The sequence below is a fragment of the Helicoverpa zea genome, chromosome 20 (genome assembly GCF_022581195.2).
Source record: "Helicoverpa zea isolate HzStark_Cry1AcR chromosome 20, ilHelZeax1.1, whole genome shotgun sequence".
Classification (NCBI taxonomy): domain Eukaryota; kingdom Metazoa; phylum Arthropoda; class Insecta; order Lepidoptera; family Noctuidae; genus Helicoverpa; species Helicoverpa zea.
This window is the reverse complement of record NC_061471.1, coordinates 3,181,959-3,206,328: the sequence shown is the minus strand read 5'-3', so window position 1 is coordinate 3,206,328 and position 24,370 is coordinate 3,181,959. Positions and strand designations below refer to the sequence as shown.

The following is a 24,370-nucleotide window of genomic DNA, read 5'->3' as shown; positions in this document are numbered from 1 at the left end:
TGACCCAATTCCGTGACTGAAAAGGAAATACTATTAATATGATATTATAGTGTTAAAGTTGGGTGCGGCTTTAAAGCTCGCTTGTTTTAAATGTTAATATATCAGCTTTTTGATTGTTGGTCTACTTTGTTTTCATTATTTACACTTTAGTTTACGAGTGCCGTGGTAAAATATCACCCAATTAGCATTTGTTTTTCGGTGCTGACTGGCCGAGTTGCGCTCTTATTTTTTTTACGAGTCCATAAACATTGAAACGACCAACTACAAGTTAAATGTAGGTACCATGTACTTGATGGAGTCAAGCTTAATTTTGAATGAAAAACTGTCCACACGAAGACAATCAAGTTGCAATAGAGAACAAACCACGACATGTAGCCTAGTCGCATCACCTTTGATCACAATCCATGTTTATCAATTGTCTCTGACAACCAAGCGAGGATTCGTAATAGGCAGGTCGCACCCGATAACACAAGGCATTTAAATTGATTCGAAACGCTTACTTAAAGGGAGATACGCAGTTAAATAAAAATAAAATTATGAACTTACAATAAGGTTTCATGCTTGAAACCTATTTACGTAACCTATTTAGTACAACGAAGTTAGTTCGGAGAATTCCGGCACTGAGGCAGCGTTTAACTTAATTGATTAACGTTGCCTAGATGCATGCAAAGGATTGCCTTGCAGATGGCTTGTTGGACGTTTATTTACTTAATTATCGCATGCACTGAGAAAACTGTTTTTCATTTTCACAGAATACAAGAGCCGCCTTTTGTTATATTGACTGGCCTAAGGGTGTGCATGCGATGGGTCTTGAGTTTAATTTCCGGGTCGGAACTACGATTAATAACTTTTTCTATTAGAAAATTTGCGTAGTGTGAATCTGAAGTTGTGCTCGACTAATGAGAATTGAAGCAAGACCCTATAATACAGACTTTACCATTACAATGTTCGTACATACAACAGTAATCAATACACATGTCAGTTCAGAATTAATAGTCCAACATAATGTTCCACTAATAGATTTATGATCAAATTAAGTTTTAACTGATCCACAAAAGAGCTATAGACAAGCCAACAGTTTACATTTCGTTCTTGTTAACTGCCTCTAAACGGTAGTTAGTGCTGTGTATGTTAGTTGAGATAAATTATACTAGCAATACCTAATTTAATTTCGCTTAAGGCATCCACTTAGGTTGTTAAAGATCTCTATGAATCGTTCACAATTAAGATAACTATCTGGATCTAGATGAGGAGCAGCTTTAAGTAAATACTTGCCAAAGGCTATTTTATATTAGTAGATAAGTACCATTTTGCTTGCGTTCGAGGTTTAATTACCAGTTTAACAAATGAAAACGCTTACTTTATCAGATCTAAGCTGCTGATTTCGAAGCTCCAATCCAACAATCGTTTATTTTTCTCCAATTATTTATTATTCCGGGATACTAACAATTACTTTGTTAGTTAGTTAAAGTTAGTTACAAATCAACCAACGAACATTATTTATCAATCAGGATAGAGGTAACGATGTTACTATAACCTTAATAAAGGTTAACATAACATAACCGTTAAAGCTTCATGAAATACCATGATGCCATAGTTACGTCTAGATATTTTAATGGAACTCCAAGGATATCCCAACTTATAACCGGTATGTAGAAGAGCTCTCTAGGAGCGCAAAATCGTCGTCTGAACCATTGTCTCCGAAGCATGCCAGACAATAGGCGCCCGGGATCATCAGACCGCTAGCTTTCATACCAGTCTAGTCTTGAATCATTTTAACATTTCGATGTCGCGTAAAAATAAGAAATTCTTTTCTATTTGTAGATACAATGGATTTTAGTGCGCAATGAGAAAATTTTTGAAGAATATTTTTTGTGAAAATATTTTTGGATTTTAAATATTAAAAGGATTTTTCTTCAAACTTGGTCTATGCTTATTTGAAATAGCTCTGCTTTAAAAGATTCAAAACATTCACAATCATTTCTTTCCAATAATCAAACCTCTCAACCTACATCAAGATTGAATAATTGCAAACAGTCTTCAAATAGTCTTTCTCATTCATTCGTATCCAGTCCATTATTATCCTCCGCAGCTCTTTCAAGGCTCTAAGTAATGTTTTCGCGCAGAGGAAAGCCTTTGTACCACAATCGCGGGCCCATTCAAGCTTTGCCTTTTTTTCTCCTATTCATCCCCCAGGCTTCTCTCCGTCATTACTACGCATGTCACAGATTACAAAGATGTATTGTACGGCGAATTCGCACATGTCTGTAATCAGAAACTCAAAATATACTAATTTTAACTTTCTGATGAAGATATAAAATTAAGTCAAAACCATACTGTTACCTGTTTAAATCAACTTAAATCTTCCATTCATCATGAGGCCGGAATATTTTTTTTTGTAATTATAATATAGTTTGGTGTTATGTGTTAAAATGACTATCGTTAAGTTATTAGCTACCGCAATGTTTCGTTTTAAATTGGTATCATTCATCAAAGTGATTCAGCGCTATTATTTAACACCACTGTTATTAGTTTTCACACTTTCCTAACGAACTGCTTCTTCGACTCCATTTTTTTGTGCTGTAGGGATTCGATTGCCCACGATTGGTTTACAGAACGATACTTTTGCTGACTTGTTAGCGTATTCCGTATTCACCATTTCCTCTGCATTTCTCTTCCGATCAATAACCAAACGTATGACCACTCCTGAAGGTCCAATTTAAAGTCTTACCATCCTCAAAAGTAAAGCTAAAGTCATGGGTTAAATGCCTTATTCAATCTGCGACTGCCAACGCAATTGTTTCTATTCATTTATAACGACCACCCTGGATGCTAGCAAAATTAGATATTTTGGTCCTTAACACCTTTTATTAAAGCTCAATGAGATGCTTTGAGAATTTTGCAAGCATTCCAACGTGCAAGGATGTGAGAATAATCCACTATTTCTATGTGTGGGTTCCTGGATGGATATTAATGTGTGTATATTTCGGGTCAGGCGGCAATTTTTTTAGATTAGAATAAATTAGCTCGCAGACTGACTCTGACACAGATATAGGATTACCGAAAGTTAACGTCCTTTATACAGGACTTCGTAACAAAAGAACAGGACAAACATTTTCCTAATATCTGTGTTTAGTTATTTTCTTTTGTGAATACAATACAGTAATATTTCAAGGAGTTTATATGTGTGTAAGTGATATAAAGTATAAACTTTACTACAAGTTATTTCAATTCCCGACATTATGTCGAGACAGTTCCTTAGCTATCAGACAGTGCTGACCCTCGAGAATGTGAAGATCAGAATAATTAAATTAGTCACACACAATATCACTGTGTTTGTCAGCTGATAGTTATAAATAGATTGATGTATTATAATAATCAATGTAAGATCATATTTTCCGTCTAAAAATATCTTTGAATAGAGGATGTTTTATCGTCCTTGCAAACAATATTGCAAAAATGCTTGATAAAAGCCAGGATTTTGAGAAAAAATAAATTGAGATTTCTTTCTGCTTTGTTGTGAGATAAAATTAAATCTGGTCAAAGAAAATCCTAGCCCCTGTTTATATGTATAAATAAAAGGGCCGCATTATTTAACTAAGCGTAATTATATCGTTTCACTCAAAAAGCCATAAAGATGATGCATTTAGACCGGTGCATTTATATGGCATCTATTTCAGTTGTAGCACGTGCCACTTTTTACGGCCATTAGATAACAGGAGATAAATTACAGAGCGGCGCGAGCGCAGCCACCGCGCGTGCCGCGGCGGGAAATTATAAATATAAAAACTAAACCTTTTTGGACGGATGTTTGGGTTCACGTTACCACGGAAAGTTGACTAATCGGCTGCTTAAACCATGACCACTTCATAAAGGGAATAGATAGATGTATAATACACGAGATTAAAGAAGTCGGTTTCAAAATAAATGAAAGAAAAAGTGTTCTTGTGATATGAAAGCGTCGTATTTCAGTGCAGTAGATCATTATTTTTCTTTATGTCATCGTAAGATAATCTTGCCTTTATACTGCCGCCCGCGTATCTGAGTCAGCGCCTCAACAAACGAAGCAAACAGTCCAGAGGAAATGAAGTGTCTGTGTTGTTCTACTTCGAATTGCTACATTGTCGACTTTCGAACTAAAAATTGCTTTCCAATTTCTGGCTTCGATGTACATATAGTCTGTAATTCTACTACACAACAATTTTCATCAAGGGATCGTATAAAGCGATACATTAATTTTGAGCACACAAAATTAATTCGGGTCAAAGGCCAGACAAGGCTGAAAATTCAGGTTACAAAGGGCAGACCTGATGTGAATTAATACAGAATATTGTAGCGAAAACATGAACCTTCATCAGATCTGAAATACGAGTATTTCCCACGCGTGACATGTTTGCCTACAAATTATTACCTGGCGTTTGCAATCAGAAAACCAATATCGCTAGTCCCGTAGGCTGTAATTAAGTTGTGAGACTAGCGTCCCTAGGCGTTTATTGTTTTGTATAGCCTATACCATCACGAATCGTTTATTTTAATAGCTTACTGCTGCTCTAATATCCCTTGTGGTTTATAGCAGAATTGGACTTGTAGCAAAACTTAATTATTTATGTTGTCATATTAGATTCTTATGATAAAAACACAGTGGTTGAAATCGCTTGTAACATTTAAGTGGATAATTTGATCCTCTAGGCTACTTTAATGAGATCGATCTCATCCGCAAATTATGCAAAAAGGTCGAATTCAAACGGCATAGCCCTCTTTGACATTTAAATATTTGACGTTCCATTTCTTATCTACGGACTGAAAAGACGATCGGCAAACCGTCAAACCAATTTTGTTTTTGACTCGATCATTTTCTATCCCGGGAAATGATTTTTATAATGAAGTGTGATATCAAGCCTTGATTATTATGTGTGTTTGAACATTTTCCAGAAGATTGGAAAAGTGTGGTGTATCCTTGTCGTCCTAGTAGCTAATAGAAGCGGAGTGCATTGCCCGCTGGTGCATAAGTGCTTATGTATACTCGCGTTCTACCGCACATCCGACTATGTGCCGTACTGAAAGGCTCGTAACGCAGGAAAATGCATCAGATCGTGATGCTCCCGGGGAAAATGGTATGTAGTTTGTAGTAGACTTTATGTAGATAGATAACAAAGTTGGAGTAGATATTAGTAGATTATTGGTGAACATCTTACACTTAATAATCATTTTACATCTTTTCTCACCCACAACTTTCCATTGCTATTGCTATAGGTATACACAAAGCTTCGTACCGTTTTTTTTTTAAATTCATCATAAACTTTCTGTGGTTGTATAGAAATTCTTAGTTTAGAGGAAAATCTGTTCAAGGATAAACAAAGATATAACACGTGTAAGGCTCTCCAGGAAATTTTACGACCGCGTCGTTGTTAGAAGCTGCCAATCTGCAGCCTTGGGAGCGTATTTTATCTTGTTTGAGTACGATTTGAAATAAAGGTTAGTGTGTAGCAAAGGGTGTGCAAGGCTTTTGGGACTTAGAAAATTTTTCATAAAAAATGAAAATTTTTGAAAATGCCTAGTTTTTCATTTCCATCCTAAAAATTCAATACCTAAAAATAAGACGAAAACCATCTGGGCACCTTTTGCCTAGGACTAACGGTTCGCCTGAAAATGAGCAATGAAGGTCATTCTAAACAAAAGCAAAGTCGACGGAGCCCCGCTACGCGGGGCTCCTACTTCTGGGTGGTTTAAAAAAAAATAACCACGCCCCCCGCCATCCCCTTCGAACCTAACCTGTCCGAGTCGGGGTTGCCCTAAGTCACGAGTGGGTCTAAATTTGATTCTAATCAATACGAGCAAATGCATAGTCGATGGAGCCTCGCTACGCGGTGCTCCTTGGTCCTAGGCAAAAAGTGCCCAGATGGTTTTCGTCTTATTTTTAGGTATTCTATACGATGGAAATGAAAAACTAGGCATTTTCAGAAATTTTCATTTTTTATGAAAAATTTCAAAAAGAAGAGAAATTCAAAAGAAGAATTTCAGAAAGTCCCAAAAGCCTTGCACACCCTTTGCTACACTCCAACCGAAATAAATGACCTCTGCAATCCTCTACAAACTTTATGTTGGGTGCCATATGTGATCTTTGTACAAATACCAGCCTTATATTTTGAGACAAGAAAGTGAAGTGCCTATATGTATGTTCAGAACAACTTGATTTTCGCAACATTATCCTACAGGGACATAGCCTGTAAATGAAAAGCTCTTGAAAAATAAATGTTATCTTAATTCTTCCCAAGCGAAACTTTTTCATGAAAAGCCACATTTTTGCTTTAACTTTGCAAAATGTTACAAAAGCCTTTTACTTGAAGAAAATTACGCGGAAACATTTTTCATATTTTTAAAGAGCTCACATTCCTTCATGTTCTACAATTCATAATAGCTGCGGTATTAATTTATTGAAATATCCTGATATTCAGTCAGCGACCACCCACTACTTCAACACATTTAAGACACAAATAAGAACAAGAAATAAAGAATAAAAAATATTTATGGTTTGAAAATAAAACGTAGTACACACGTTTCTTTTACTGGACACGAAAAAGGGCTCATAAATTAGGCGACGGAAACAATATTTATGTCATTTGCTTTTAAACGTGTAGCAAGAGATTTTGAAAGTTTTCAGTTCGTGGCTTTCAGTTGGAAGATGAAATGAAAGCGTATCTAATTCTACTGACACTATATGAATGTTACTAGCGCAATAAATTATTGCAATTGTTTGCACTACTGGCAAAGAAATCTCGTGTGTCAGTAGAATCGATTGGACACATTTTCTAATTAATCCTGTCTAAATATCGCTTCATTTGTCTACATCTTTTACAAAGAACTCGTTCGATGAAAATATCGAGTCAAGATTGATCCTTTTTAGTCGTTGCTGGGAGGAGTTTAATCCAATCCCCGTCGTCCGAGCTTTACAAAACACTCCCTGTTGCCGCTTACGGAGTCATTTTATTGTGAACGACCAGCGACTGAAACACGCCGATGTTTTTACGACAAATACTGTCAATGATTTATATCATTTCGTTATGAGAATTTTACGATCTGTTTAATTACCACCTTATGGGTGTCGCTGACGCTGAATTGTGGTAGAAGAAGTGCTTACTACCAAGTTTGGATGTCTTGATAGTGACTTTCTTCCCGGCTTTTATTCATCATGTGCTGTAGATTCCATACACCTTATAACATGTACTAACATAACTTGTAACATGTACAATTATATAGCTTTTCATACGTACTGTATATTATAAGCCAACATAATGTGTTCCAACTTTTATATGAATTACACTTCTTTAAAAATGTGGCGACATCATAGATAAACGCTTCAGCAGCAAAACTTCCTTTGGACCATCGCAATAATGCGTAGTGACTGTAAATAGTTTCCTGAAGGTTAATGGAGGTAAACTGCATTTAGTTGTACATCAATTACATTAAACGGAGCCGTGTAGCGCCTTGTAAAGACAAACTTAAAGCCAATTGATCCGCATTGAGGAGCGTTTAGCGCGGCCTGCGGCGAGCCCACACAAACAACGATAATCCGCAGGCTCGAACAACTAGAGTTTGTAGTAAAGCGGCTGTTGTATAGCGATTGTATTACTTACATTGTGTAATCCTTACATTTCTTCTGGTGACATTAGACTGTACCGGAACCTTTGCTCCTTATTAAGTACGATCTTCTACAGTCTTTTGATATCCATGATTTTATGCCATGTACATACCTTTTACATAACTTTTATTTCACATAGATCTATCAACGTTTCTCTCGAAACTACAAAAGCTATATGATCGGTTGCAAGATCCCGTAAAAAACTCCATCGATAAATACTTTTCTAAAATTAAAGTAGTATTTACTATTTTTCTCTATGACTGTGAGCGGAATAATGAAGCCTCTTCCATATCGTTACTTTGAAAGCAATATTTATCCCACATTGCACATTCTATTTTATTTCGCTGTATCTCGTACTTCGATACTTCCGTGTCAAGTAACTTTCAATGCATAGCTAGTGTCTGCAACCAAACGTACTAAAACTTGTGTTTTATTAACATGCCAAGGTTCTACGTATTCTACGTACCACCCACAGACACGTCGCGAATGAAGTTTCAAATTCTGCATTGAGGGAACATTTTTAACAAACATGCAACTACAGCCGGCCTTGTACTTGTTAATAGCGGCATTGCAGGGAAACACGAGCTTTTCTAACAAAACCATAAACTCTAGAACACTGCAGTTTTCCCCTGTCCAACTATAGGAAAGAGGATTGGGAATGGAAAGCAATAATGTTAATATGGCAACCCTTGACTTTTTTGCGGTATGCTTACTTTGTAAGGATATGTTTCCTTTTGTGGCACTTTTTATAAGTACGATCTCTGTTTTTGCATTCATTGTATTCGTTCAGGATTTCAGCGTTGTAATTAATCCTATTCCGACGAGCACAAGCGTTGGAATGCTGACTTTCATTTTAAAATTAAATATTTGCTCTTATTAGACCAGCCCTTACTTCGGAATTATTTAATTAACAAACTAAGATAAATATTGACAAATTTCATTAACTTAGTGATCTAAATATTTTCAACTTGCATTTACAGTTTTGTAGTTCTAGGATTTCGGTTTTATCAGGAATTAGGCAATTAGTTTACAGACAATGGCTTAGAAGGTTTCCAAGAAACCATTTTCGACACGTCCCCTCGTTGACCTGCTCACACTTAATAGTTAACCTGACCACCCACCCGTGAAGCAATCCACCACGGTTCAATAGAGAATGCCCCGACAATAAACCGAACAAAAAACTTATCGCCGAAGTTTTTAATAATTAACGACCATCAGTATTGAACCAGTTTCGAGACAAAACTACTTTTTGTTGAGAAAATACCTATCAGAGGACGGCGTTATTTGTTCAAGTTCCCGAAATAACGTTGGCAGGTCCTTGAGAACCGCATTGTCTTCCAGATTAGGTAAAGGCATGTTCCTCCCCATCCCTCTCGCTCCTACGAGGAGGCACCTCGTCGCCACATCTTGCGGACTCACGTGTCCTCAGACAAGTCTCTGTAAATTATGGATACCGCGTGTAGATAACAATGTTTTTAGCAAGTCTGAGAGCCTGATCTAAAAGTTGCGAAAAGCAAAGATTCTGTGGTCTTAAATTGGTTATTTTTGACATTAAATAAAATTACCTGCTGAACTTTATTAGAATCAGGGTAATTTTAATTTATTAAGTCAACAGCTTTTTCATTTAATACATGGAACAAACACAGTAATAATTAAGATGGCAGACTATTTACGACTTATACTCATTGTCTGCAACATGCAAAAGTTTAGGGCAACGTTATTGTTTTATGACTGCTGAAATGCAAAATACTTTCTGGACAACATATTCAAAAGACCCATTATTACACACACGCGAAGAGAGTATTGAAGTATTGTGTTTCTAAACTGTTAGATGATAGAAGTTTTCTAATTAACATGCCCATAAATAAACTAGTATACTCAAAACGGAACTGCATGTATGAATACATAGATAATATCGACTATGACGGCGAAGAATTCATACATGTAAACAGCTATAATGTCAAGTTTTCTTTTTTCTTCCTTTTATAGGATTTATATTCTTAAGGCATGTCTAAATGATGTCTGATGGCGGAAATGTTGTCCAACTATCAGAAACTGCCATAATGTCTTCGATATATCTATTAGCCATCAATACAGACGTGTAAATGTGTTTCGCTATCAATCATATTCGCTCATAAATGGTCGCTGATATGAGCCCTCTGTTAGAAATGATTGATTTTGATTCATCTTTGTAATATGCTCCTAACTTACAATAATCAAGTGGATTTGTGGATAGTAGATACCTTCTTTAAAAGTATGATATAGTGTTGCAACTACCACTGTTATTTCTCCAACATCTAAAGTTAAACTCTCAAAGGTCGCCTGAGACCCTAAGCCCGTTTTGCAGGAAGTAGAAATAAATAAGAGTGGAAGATTTTCCTTTATGCACTTATTCGCGCTACACTGCACATCTTCGCCTTACACACATCAATACGTAACATATCTAACATACAATAAAAGTAGACAATTACAGTGTAATTATTTACGAACAGCGATCTTTCATTTTTATGGCTGAGTATCGTTTTGAGTCCGTGCACACAAATGCCAGTAAAATCATAATGCATGTATAATGGCAGTTTAATTGTGAGTCGTCTGCATATGGATGCCAGGCTTTCCTTCTTGTATTGTTCTTCGCTTTAACGACGTTCGCCAGACTTTAATTTATGGGAAAATCCAGGTTTTTGGCAGCCTCATCGGATAGTTACATCTGTCACATCAAAATTCCTAACTTTACCAAAATGGCTATAACATTTTATTCATGGTAAAATATGACAACAAATTCTGGCAGAATCGGCCACGTGTGATTAACCATGCTCTGCCATATACCATGATAATCAGCTTTTATTTACACTTAGTTATTTTATTAGTACATAGACGCAAGTTCACGCAACCCCTCACTGAAATCGGCCATTGTTATTAGCTGTCAACTAACTTATTGTAGTCGTTGAAGCAGAAAAGATGTTAGATTAGTTTGTCGCTAAGCATCGGAGCCTATCGTATGTCTACCGTATAAATAAATGCATGAGACTTCTCTTAACATAAAACTCTATAATATAAATAGAAAATGATAACTTATTGATTCCTGCCACTCGATGACGAGGCATGCTAATCTGTTTTCTGTTTATGACTTAATTAGATCTAAACACCCTGTCATTAAAACAGCTCTATAAAGCTGGCAGTACAAAGTGGGCAAAAATTAAAAAAAAAAGCTCAAAATTTGTTGCTAATTTGTTGCTAATTAGTTGCCAAATAATCGATTTTTTTGCTTTTGCCGATTTCGAGAAATCGTCAACAATGCTAGCTTCACCATAAGCTGGCATGGATTATAAGATAAAAGTAAAGGTAAAATAAACAAAATCACTACAAATTTGTTGCTAATTTGTTGCTGTATAACCAAAATAAATTTGAGGTGCAAAAATATTTTTTTTTTTCAAATAGAAAATTTTTATTTGCTTTGCGCGCTTGAATGTCAATTGTTTCATGAAAAAAATATGAAATAAATTTGTTGCTCGTCACAGAACTGTTCCTTGTCACTTAGAGAACCAGCAACTAAATAGACACCCGACGATCGGGTGTCTTGAACTTCGGTGACTAACAAACCGGCCATGCTAGCTTGAATGTCGATTTTTCCGGTGAAAAACGTTGAAATGAATTTGTTGCTCGTCACAGAGGTGATTAATGTCTCTCAGAGAACCAGCAACTAAATAGACACCCGACGATCGGGTGTCTTGAACTTCGGTGACTAACAAACCGGCCATGCTGGCTTGAATGTCGATTTTTCCGGTGAAAAACGTTGAAATGAATTTGTTGCTCGTCACAGAGGTGATTAATGTCTCTCAGAGAACCAGCAACTAAATAGACACCCGACGATCGGGTGTCTTGAACTTCGGTGACTAACAAACCGGCCATGCTGGCTTGAATGTCGATTTTTCCGGTGAAAAACGTGGAAATAAATTTGTTGCTCTTCGCAGAACTGTTAGGCATCGATCGGAGAACCAGCAACTAAATAGACACCCGTTGATCGGGTGTCTTGAACTTCGGTGACTAACAAACCGGCCATGCTGGCTTGAATGTCGATTTTTCCGGTGAAAAACGTTGAAATGAATTTGTTGCTCGTCACAGAGGTGATTAATGTCACTTAGAGAACCAGCAACTAAATAAATAGGAGAGCTCAAAATAACACACAAGTCAAATTGTTGAGCTCTCATAAATTGACGAGCTCAAAAACATCGCAACAAACGGCAACATTCGAACGCTTAATGTATCTAGCGGGAAGTTACAGGAATGGCCTTTTAGGGTCATCCGATTTCGATAATTTTTTTTTTGCTTATTAGCGCTCTCAAGGATGGCTTAGAAAAATAGAATTCAAAAAAAAAAGCGAAAAAAATATAAAATTGAAAAATAAAAAAATATTAATACTGAATACTAGTCACCAATGTTACCAGTTGATTACGTGGCTATAAGAGTATACTAAAATTAATCAATATATAGTTTCTGGAAAGTACTCAATGCTTAGTTCATTTTTAATGCCAAAGAAGAAATCGTGACTCAGATGATATTTTTTTGTTTGTAAAAATAATTACAGTTCGTTCAGTAATGATTTATATTGTTTTCTATTATATATTAGACCAAGTTGGTTTAAATTTTCAGGAAATCTAAGTTTGATGAAATTTCTTTAGAATGACAAAGATTGGTACTCATCGGTCAAGCTATTCGAAAGTTATAAGCGATTCACATACTTATTCTTACACATATATACAGCTAGGGTGTCACCCTCGTGGAAGTGGTCAAGGAAGCTTCCTAGAACCTCAAAACGTTAAGATCTGATTTTTAGATTTTTAACGAAAAGTTGCTGGTTCTCTGAGAGACATTAATCACCTCTGTGACGAGCAACAAATTCATTTCAACGTTTTTCACCCGAAAAATCGACATTCAAGCCAGCACGGCCGGTTTGTTAGTCACCGAAGTTCAAGACACCCGATCGTCGGGTGTCTATTTAGTTGCTGGTTCTCTGAGAGACATTAATCACCTCTGTGACGAGCAACAAATTCATTTCAACGTTTTTCACCGGAAAAATCGACATTCAAGCCAGCATGGCCGGTTTGTTAGTCACCGAAGTTCAAGACACCCGATCAACGGGTGTCTATTTAGTTGCTGGTTCTCCGATCGATGCCTAACAGTTCTGCGAAGAGCAACAAATTTATTTCCACGTTTTTCACCGGAAAAATCGACATTCAAGTCAGCATGGCCGGTTTGTTAGTCACCGAAGTTCAAGACACCCGATCGTCGGGTGTCTATTTAGTTGCTGGTTCTCTGAGAGACATTAATCACCTCTGTGACGAGCAACAAATTCATTTCAACGTTTTTCACCGGAAAAATCGACATTCAAGCCAGCATGGCCGGTTTGTTAGTCACCGAAGTTCAAGACACCCGATCGTCCGGTGTCTATTTAGTTGCTGGTTCTCTGAGAGACATTAATCACCTCTGTGACGAGCAACAAATTCATTTCAACGTTTTTCACCGGAAAAATCGACATTCAAGCCAGCATGGCCGGTTTGTTAGTCACCGAAGTTCAAGACACCCGATCGTCGGGTGTCTATTTAGTTGCTGGTTCTCTAAGTGACAAGGAACAGTTCTGTGACGAGCAACAAATTTATTTCATATTTTTTTCATGAAACAATTGACATTCAAGCGCGCAAAGCAAATAAAAATTTTCTATTTGAAAAAAAAAATATATTTTTGCACCTCAAATTTATTTTGGTTATACAGCAACAAATTAGCAACAAATTTGTAGTGATTTTGTTTATTTTACCTTAACTTTTATCTTATAATCCATGCCAGCTTATGGTGAAGCTAGCATTGTTGACGATTTCTCGAAATCGGCAAAAGCAAAAAAATCGATTATTTGGCAACTAATTAGCAACAAATTAGCAACAAATTTTGAGCTTTTTTTTTTTAATTTTTGCCCACTTTGTACTGCCAGCTTTTTAGAGCTCATTAAAACCATAACAATATGGTCGTTTACTGGGATCTTTACTTAATTGTGGGATTTTTATTCCACACAATGCATGTGTTTTATTTATTAATTGAATTATTGTTTGTTACACACTTCACTATAATCCGTCGGAAAAAGGGCTGACAAGCGTGTAAAATTAATCACAAACAAAAGTTTTCACATGTCTATTAATACAATTAATATGTTTGTATAATAAGTGATGTCTTTATCTACGTAGCTACGTGAACTGATCTTTACAGCAGTGATTTAAATAGTTGGTTCTCAAGGGACCGCGACGCCCGGTTACGGTGACTGGCGTCCGTGTGAACACCGCCTTATTTTTATGTCCAGCTCTATTAGGTATTGTTTTCTTTACAAAGTTTAAAGTACACCCTATTCTCACCTACTTACGTCTATTTTGTTTCGTAATTATAATTACTTAGTATTGTTAACAGGAATTTAATTGCAAACCGTGAAGATTAAGCATAAATAAAACATTTATAACAAACCGTGTCATGATTACTAATTGGCAGATAATCAGTATTCTGTGTAGAGCGATTAACACGTTAATAAACTTAACCTAATAAACACGGCTGGTCATAAATTAGGAGGCGAAGAATTATTTAATTAATGTTTTGCGCGGTTCCCCACCGTTCCTTGCAGATTTTTTTATGTCTATAATATTTTTAATCAATCTTCGCGAAACGATTTTCTTTTCATAACCGTATTTTATGGCTTTACTAAAGTTAAAACAACTTTAATTAACGCTCAAGATATCTAAGAGCAAAGAGTTTATTACTTTGAAATCTATTTATATCTAATAGTGAGTTTCCGTGTTGAACTAGCCACTGGTCCGAAAAGTCGATAAAATTCCCGACTGTCCGAAGTAGTTACATGCCGCGTCGGTTCATTACAAACAAGTGACCACCCTGTTCATCCAATTTTCTCTTCTATTTCCAAAACATGTCATCGGGCGGCGTGATCTCGGTCGCGTAATGGTCAACGCCCTAGCCGCTTTATTCCTGACGCCTACATTCAGATCTGTCTGCAACTAAAATAAGAAGTGCGAAGCCGCCCACTTAGGGCTCCAGTGGCGCTAATTTAGTAGGCTGGCTGTCGCCGCACTCAATCTGGTCATTACTAGGGCATGCAATTTCGGTAAAACAAAAATTACCGGTAAAAATTCGGTAATAAAAATATTTTTACCGGTAAACCGGTAAAACGGTAATTTTTGTAATTTTTTTTAAATGTGATATTATAACAATAAGATTGGGTAGTCTTAAAGCAAAAACTAAATAAATATGCAAAGTATAAGGTGGTAAACGTTTTTTGTGTCGTGGGCCGTAACAAAAAACATGTCAGTACCATCCGTACGCGATGTCGCCGACAAAATGCAAGAGAAACGGCTGCGATGGTACGGACATTAAAAAGGAGTGACACCTGAGGACACCGGCAATGTGAATGTGATACTCAATCTCAATATACCCGGTCAAAGGCGCAAAGGCAGGCCGAAACCGTGGTGGTTGAGTGTCGTAATGAATGACATGAAAATCTGCGAACTCGAAGAGGAAGATGTCTATTCAGGAGGATAGAGCGAAGTGGAAGAAGGAAGATACGGAAAGCCGTCCCCGTCACAAGACGGGATAAACGCTAAGAATTACCGTAAAAAATATATTTTTCATTGAAGGGAAAGCCCTTTTTTATGGTAAATCATCAAATGACAGACTCTTTCTGTCTAAAACCCATGTTTTTTAGTAGGCGTTTTATGGACCAGGGTAGCGGTAACTCTTTCGAACAATCCCGCGGCCCCGGCAGGCCTTGGCCCTGCTGGGCCCCACTGGGTTTGCTGACATCTCCCTGAGGAGCCCGTGGAACAACGCGCGCCGCTGACACGGGTCTGTTGTCTATGCAGACTGTGGAACGATGAGCCACTCGAACTCACCGCCCACAGACCGACGCCTACGGTGGCCGGGAGTCGTCTCTCGACCCTTGGCGCCCGTGGTGTCTTCCTGGTCCACTACAGCGGCTGGGATGAGAGGTGCTACTCGCAGTCGCTCCGCCGTCTCCTTCTCGAGCATGACTGCTTCGCAGAAGGGGCGACGGCTTCCCATTCCGTCTAGCTCCGGACCATGGCTTGAACCAGGGAAGGACGCAAAAGGTCGCCGCTGCCTATTGCCTCGACGACAACACGGCGGTACCCTTCCCAGGCAGTGCACACCTGGACTGTGTGCTCCACCGTGTCCTCAGAGCAGTCCGCATGGTGGTGAAGTAAAAGCCCTTGCTCAGTAAGGTCATAGAGTAGGTAAAATAAGCATTAGCTACATGTGTACCTAGTATGAGCTGACAGCTATGAGGAAAAACAGAATAACTGAATGAATACAATTTGTTTAGATTTTATAAATTAAGATGAGAAAGAAGATTTGTATCTAACCTAGAGATAGTTAAGGACACACAAGTTTACTTTTCTAAAAAACAGCAACTATAACACTCTTACAATACGTAATGTATGCAACATTACATTATATTCAGGCTACATAACAAAGATTTGACGTTAAATGAACAATTGCTATATTTTATCAGAAAAACGTAAAAACCGGTAAATTACCGGTTTCATATTATTTTTACCGGTAATTTAAAACCCGCAAAAATGGGCGATTTACCGGTAAAAACAAAACCGGTTAACCGGTATTGCATGCCCTAGTCATTACGCGTTAACCCATAATGTAAGGATTGTCAAGGAGTAATTAAAGTTAAGTATGTGTTCATGTGTTGGTCTATTTTGCAAAGATCTTGCCTAATTTGCACGTCCGTGCATTATTTAGGATATATTCTATCTATACGCGATACACGAATGTTCAGTTTTTACCGCATTTTCGATTTCCATATTATTTTAGCATCTTTGAATTTACTTTCAAATTTTTTTTTACTGTCATCCCACGATAATCTTCCTGACAATGTCATCATCCTCTTGCCTTCATTCCATTATTCATTGGTTTTTATGCGAGTCCAGACTACTTGCGTCTCTCTTGTGTGTCAAACAGGCTGGAAAACCTAATTTCTCTTGTCTTGGTCTGTCTATCTTTTTATTGATGTGCGTGACGCAGAATACATTAAGTACCCATAAGTTTTCGTGCTTTTTGCACCCCCGTACCTACGTGTCCTCTGAATTAAAATGTGACTACGATTATAAAGTGAAGTTATAGAAGATGTTAATCGGATCGAACTAGGCTCTGACAACCGTCTATTACATATTTATTACGTAGTGTGTACCTAATACCATTCGAAACCATACAGTTTTCTTATCCGAACAGGCCTGTCTAAAAAGTTATTTTTCCAAAATCTTTCTATCTTATAGGCCGAAGAGAAAAAAAACAAAATCGTTTGTGGAGTAAAAGTATCGTTACGTAATAAATAAATAAAGAGTAGCTCCGGGCCTATAAACGCAGTTATAGTAGGTACGCCCACATTACCGCCAGCTCCCGGCTTCTCCTTTTTACTCTCGATTCTAAGTTTTCTCGCAGGCGCCCGCACAAGTCCGCCCACGCCACTGTCCTTTATTTCTTTTCAATTTAGCGAAATGTCGCAATTGCTTAGATATACTGGCCTTGTTAAACTTAGGTTTTGTTGTATTACTTTCGCACAGTGTTCCACGGATTTCTCTGGCTCTGCAATGGATTTTGTTTTGTATGGACGAATAGAAACCTATTTCAATTTAATAAGGGTTTCATTACTAGTATGATATTCAAGTGAGCTTCACATGGAAACCTTTGCTAATTGGCACAAACTGATAGACGATTATCCAACTATTCCGCAAAATTAATGGGAATTAATTAGAAAGTATCAAAGCTCGCTTAGATCTATTCAGACCTAAATCAACATGATGAAAACGATGATAATAATATCCAATTTCATTTCCCTTTTGGGTCATGGTTTTGGGATGTTTGAATGGTCCTATTAAATCAGGGAGTTTGAATGGGTGTTCCCTTCCCGGTAGTACGGAAGGTCCCTTATAAGCGAGTGGCGTGTTCGTCGTGGGTAGCGCCCGGCGCCACAGACCCGTTTCTTGTTTTGATACAAGTTGACAGCGATTGTACGGACAAAGTTTTCCAATGTGGATAGGTTTGTTTGTGGACTTTACTACTTTTGATATACACGAGCTTTGTTTTCGTTGGAGTTGAATCACAGCCTAGGCTATACTGAGTAAATATGGTTTGGATGGGTGATTTTGTTAACATGGCCAACATAATATATATAATTTATTTGTTAACTATCAGACATGTTTGGCTTGTGTACACTTTATTCATTAAATATTGTAGAACGCATCTATACTCTTATGTCTTGTACCAATCAATCTCTAATGCCCATTTTCACCAACAATCTCTTAATCTAAGTGCCACTTAGAATAAGGGCTCTCCCAATTTTGACATAAATAACTATGGATAAGGGATACCTAAACTTTGGTGAAAACGAAATTCTTATTAAGTGTTCCGTAAATGCTCTTAGGGGATCCCTTAATTTAGATATTTGTTGGTGAAAATGGGCATAAGTGTCTAGGGAGGGCGGTCTTTGAACGTCTTGTACACGAGTGCCCCAAACGACACATTCGAAGATAACAGATCGTTTAGAATGGTTAATAAAGATATTGAAGCAATAATACATTTTATGAGTCTAAGGTGCTTTCTAATGAATTCAGAGGCTTTGTTTAATGCTCATGTAGGCGTAGTCAGTGTAAACCTTGTTTTCTCTTACCCATAAATATTTACTATAAACAATTTGATGTGTGTATTTTCTGAGAACGGTACTAAGTTTGGGTGTCTGTGTATTGCAAAATTATAGAAATGTCCTTATACAAATTTGATTAAACACATTTTCAAATAAACTGCTGAGTCACATCTTTGTAATAGATTTTCGTAACAAATGTATTGAGGGGAGCTCCCCTGAAATTAAATGACATAAAAAACGCAGCGGCTAAGCACGCGAGTGCGTGTCAACAGCACTCCGTTACACAGGGTTATCAGACACGCTTCTGACAACTATTGATGACCAGCAATCTAGACAACCTTTTTACAGATTTTTGTAACCTTAAAGCTGCTATCAAGCACTTTTAAACTAGTTTTGACTGTCTTGGGTTGCCCATTTTAAGTTATAGGGCGCTGCAAAAAAAATGTATCCATCCTAATATGACACTTGTTGAATATGATTTCTGAGAAAAATATACTTTTATTTCGTGCATACCCTTTTTGCGTTTTATTGAGGTATGGCAATTTCGACAACCCTATTCCATAAGAAGCTTTTCATTCATCAATATTTGTTGAAAGCTCTATAACCAGTAAACATGGCGCCGCCATACGATTGCTTCAATAGAGCTTACGATTCTATAAAATGATCGGGTAATGGGGCGATTTCAATATTCACTTTTAAAAGGGTTGAAGCGTAATAAAATGGGGTATCTTAAATTCGGTTCGTGTGGTTAGAATAAAGCCAATTATTACACGTGAAATAATATTGGTTACAACTGTGTTAATATTATAAAGAGGTAAAGTTTTGACGTTGTATTGTGGGGGGTAATCTCGGGATCGACGACCGAACAGACTTTGAAAATTTGGTTTCTTATAGAAAGTGTCGTCATTTGTGTAAAATGATGTATTAATTACGTTAGACTGTCTTTGCGGTGCCAGTCGAGCATTATCATGCCATCGCAATCTGCGTTCAACAAACCTAAACCCTTCAAGCAAATTCATATGCAGTCTAATCTGAACAAGGAGCCACCTAAGCGCTTTGCTTTATGTTTAGAAAATAAATTCGCTTAGCGATTAAGATGTCTTTGTCTTCCTGAACAATATAACTTGTATACACAGCTCGGATACAAATACGGTAACATGTTTAAGTTATACATATTGTAAATATGCTTTGCAGTTACCGAGGCGCACCTTTGTATACTAAGCAAATGCAGCTGATAGTGGGTTACGAGAACTATGCATTGTACTTCTTCTTTGCCGTTGTCACTCTTGACCGAGTGGTCATCATTTCAGGTGCCTTCTGATGACCGCGTTCCTCCTGCATTCATGAAGTGATGATGAACCAATGTATCATTGGATAAATATTTTAGTAATTGTGTATTTGCTAACGACTTTGAATAGCTTTTTGTTTCATTTTGAACAAATAAACGTTCCTTTTCCACTGCGGCTTCGCAACAAAAGTGATATCACAGGAAGTTGTGATACGATTGTGACAAACAACCTTGTCAATCGCTATGTTAGTCATTACCGCTTGTGAACCGCATTACCACCCAGTTTTTACGGTCATCGCCGTATCGATCATGGTAATATATTATCCCTATTTGTACTGAACTTGGTTTTCCTTCAGCAAATGATTTAGTGAGGATTTTTTCCTCTCAATTTGCATAGGTATTTTTAAACGAGCATTTTGATTGTTACTGTATCTATCTGATGGATTTATGAATTCCAAACAAACTGCCCGAAATCCATCTCCATCAAAAGGTTGTCTGAACCTGCAGAAATTGCTCTTTAGCTTATAGGACCACAAAGTGTAGACTTAGCTTTGTGTTTATAATTTCTAATGTTGTATATTGTACAAGAAAGAATTATCTATCTTTGCTTCTATGAAGCAAGAAAAGTAACACTGTTGAAGTTCTAAGAACTTAAGCACCCTTAAGTAGTTCCGTTACTTTGCACTGCAAATCGGCACGAAAACGACATAAAATCGGTCATAATCGTTAAAACATCCTCACATCCTGTTCGTATTGTCTTCAATCTGACGATGAATCACAGCTGTATGGACAGTGCTGTGGTAATTGTGCAAATAATGTGTTATATTGATAAGTAGCAAGTGTGAGGGCCCCAGTGACGTATTATCCGCAAGTGACATTTCCGTCCGATAAGTTGGACGCTCTGGGAACGTCCCAACGTCAAGAATATTACATATGTTTGTTATCTGATAGTCTTGTTAGCACATTGATGTGTTTGGAGTGTCCCTATTATTAGTGTTATTGATTTGTTGAGTACCTTCGCTTCTGTAGAAATATAAATGGTGTTGCTTTAATTTAAAATTTGCTTAGTAAAATTGCCGATAGTTTTTTTTTTTATGTTACCTAAATTATACAAACTTCAGGACAATCAGAACCAGTTTAATAGAATTTTATAGATCTATCAAAGTTTTCATTACGATTTATTTGTTTTCGCTTAAATTCTAATAAATGAGCATTATCTGAATCCAAGTTGTATTTCAATATTGGATTGTGTTGTGTGAATTGAATTTAGGAATCCATTTGTCTTGCTATTTGTCTAAGAAAATAAAAGCTTTATAATAAAGAAGATCCTTTATGTCTTCGTTGGTCTTATCATAACTGCATCCAAAACAATTTTACAGCGATTGAATTACGCAATAAATATGTAAAATTGATATAATATTTATATCTCTATAAAGCTTTCATGAACCCGTTTACTGAGCAAACATATTTGTGTGCTAAACGTAATAAAAACAGTTATCAATCGTTTGAAACGATAACGTCGTATTTAGGGAGCCTCGGGGGTGCAAGGGCGAGAGATCGATGTAAATTGATATGGTTGCGAGTGCTGGCTGCAAGATGCTCTATAAAATGTAACAGGGAAGATTTTAGCTGAAGTGTTTCTTGGATTATCTGTATATCAAGATATTTTTATAAAATCCTGTAAGACCAATTACTTTAACCGTCTGTATTCTAGACTCTATTGAAGTATTTCCTATGCTACAAGCCTATCTGCCATGCATACCTAATTTAGCAAAAGTAGTACCTAGTCTATTTTATTTCAGTCTGTTTCTGAAGAATTAATAGTGGCAAATTAAATGAACTGCTAATAGACTCGTGCTAAAGTAAATCGTAGACAATTAAGGTTTTTGCACCTTATAAAGTCGAGCAATGTCGAGTTGTCGACATAGTGACCTGTCTGACATAGTGAGTCTGTCGACTTTGAGACAACATTGCAGCCCTTCTAGAGAGGATTAACGCCATTTTTATTAATGTAATCATAGGCTGCGTAGAAAACCGTTTAACTACTTTTTTCGTTTATTATCATCGTCTAAATGAAATTATCATTTTCTAAATTAAGTACCAAAAGTGAAGTTATAGAGTTGCGTTTGGTGTGTGCTTTGCTTTAAATAATGATATATAATCTTCTAATTCAGTAAAATAAACCAGTAGATAAGAACCTATATAAGACTATGGTTTATGATAAATTATATTTATTATTGATGTGTTTCTTCTGAAAACGAAGAAACTGCATTCAAAGTCTATTTTCACAATTCTAATGTTTATAATCACATTTATAATAAAAATCCCATGTAAAATTGGATTCAAACCTACTTTCTTTCCAAGTGTATAAAGATTGGTGTATCCAGAAAGCCCCTAGAGGGTTTTCACGGATTGGCGGATTTGGCTCTCTACGGATGTTCAACTTTACCAACACCCTTCATGTCACTCTTAATGCTCGTGTTACAGTATCCCCCTTTTTCATGTTGAGCGTGAAGCTATTTTATAGGTAATATGCAAGCTGAAGTTAAATTGTTTTAATTAAAACTGGTGTGATACGTGCATAATTAGGTATACCTAGAATCTTTCCTTCTAAAATATTATCATGAATTTTATAGTTCGGCCATTCAGAGAATGCGTTCCTGACACGTCGCGATTGAACTGACGACGTAACTACATTCATTGATTATTGATATAATAATGTTGTTTTAATGCTCCTCAATTGTTAAAACGGTAAACAACCAGCAAAAATATTTTTATCGTAACTGCAACGCCATTGCAAAGTTACGTCGTCAGTTCAATCGCGACGTGTCAGGAACGCATTCTCTGAATGGCCGAACTATAAAAGAGAACGTGTCGAACTTTGTCGTCTTATTAAAAGTACCTATACTTCTTATTTTGCTGTTATACCCGCGATTTCGCCCTCGTCCCGGGGGAACTTCTTCCCCGTACCCGAAAAAAATATAGCCTACGTCATTCGGGGATAATGTAGCTTTCTATAGTTCGGCCATTCAGAGAATGCGTTCCTGACACGTCGCGATTGAACTGACGACGTAACTTTGCAATGGCGTTGCAGTTACGATAAAAATATTTTTGCTGGTTGTTTACCGTTTTAACAATTGAGGAGCATTAAAACAACATTATTATATCAATAATCAATGAATGTTATTACGTCGTCAGTTCAATCGCGACGTGTCAGGAACGCATTCTCTGAATGGCCGAACTATAACAGTGAAGGAATTTTTCAAATCGATTACAAACAAACAAAAATGATTCTTCTTTATTATATGTATTAGTTTAGATAGTATAGATGTACATAATGTAAGTACATACAATTTACCGTTTTATAGATCGTTGAAGTAAATGGATTTGTCCAATTTAGCTACATTTATTTCTCACACGTCTTAAAAGGCTGCGCTGGAGCTAGACTAAAGCAATAAGCCCCGATAGGGTTTAACTGTCTGTAAAAGAGTGTCTGGAATTACAATGCTGATGCATTTATGGACGACAGTACTGTATCTAACTATACTCGTAGATAAATCGTAACTGCATTATTTAGGTTTGTTAATATTTGTAGAAAAGATAATCCGATTTTCGCGGGCCTTAAACTTCGGCGGATTTACTGTCAGGAATTTTACTAATAAGTAATGTATGTAGATGGGTTATTATTGAAATCCGTCGTTAGAAAATAATCTGATGAAACGGTTTCCCCTCAACATACCTACGTATGTATATTTCTTGAGAAAACTCCCCTTCCAAATAAACGTTCATTATTAGCTGAATGGCAACTTATGAACGTAGGGAAGTCCCACGCAGACAAGAATATATTTCCCGAAATTTGTTCAAGGATAGAGGTTAGGTATATGATACGTCCGTGACTCAATTTAGATAGAAAATGCTTTTTATTGACAGTCAGTCAGTTTCATGCTTATACAGATACTCGTATACTTACAAATAACTTTGTGAATAATGTAATGATGAACCTTTGCCATGCCAATAATAGAATGTGCTATTTATTATAGTTAGCATTATTACAAATTATTTCCTAACAATTTTCCGGGTTTGTGGTGCTTTGTTTAACGAACATAATAATTATGTTTTAAACACACACATGTGGTTAGATAGGGAAAATTATTACTACATAGGTACCTTGGTAAGCTATGTGGTAACCAATTATTACAAATAGTTATGTAGGCAACGGGTATTCGGAAAATCGGACTAGGTATAAATATATACCAAAAATGTATGCCTTTCCTGTAATGTTTTTAAAACTGACTCGTCACACATCGTAAAGCCTCGTATCGTTAAACTTTTCGTGGGAGGTCCACGGTGGACCTCTGCAATTATTTTAAAATAAACCAATTTCGTCCAGCCAACTATCTATATTTTTTTATATGTCAAACCTAATATTGTTTGTCGTCACTATGTTATTTTAACAAAATAACTTATTTATGATACCTATTTATTTGCAGGCAAAATGGAGGAGCGGGAGAACACCGCGGACCATGGGGTCCCCGACATGACCATGATGCCGGAGATCACAGAGCAAGCCATCAACGACAACCTCAAGAAGAGATACATACACGACCTCGTTTACGTATCCTTTTCGAAACGCAAAATGTTTAAAACTCATTGGGCTTTATTGCCACGAATCACGAAATAATGAAAAAAAAAAATGTTTTTGAGACATTTACATACTAAAACATGC

The 24,370-nt window shown here is 36.8% G+C and overlaps 1 protein-coding gene across 1 annotated transcript in view; it reads left to right on the top strand.

The window, feature by feature from the left end:
• Positions 1-24,370, top strand: part of LOC124640012 (myosin-I heavy chain) — a 72,707-nt gene that overhangs the window by 25,090 nt on the left and 23,247 nt on the right. Inside the window, exon 3 of the mRNA XM_047177583.1 lies at positions 24,135-24,259. Within this exon, the coding sequence (XP_047033539.1) occupies positions 24,140-24,259 (120 nt within the window). The 5' untranslated portion in view covers positions 24,135-24,139. The remainder of the gene's footprint in view (positions 1-24,134; positions 24,260-24,370) is intronic.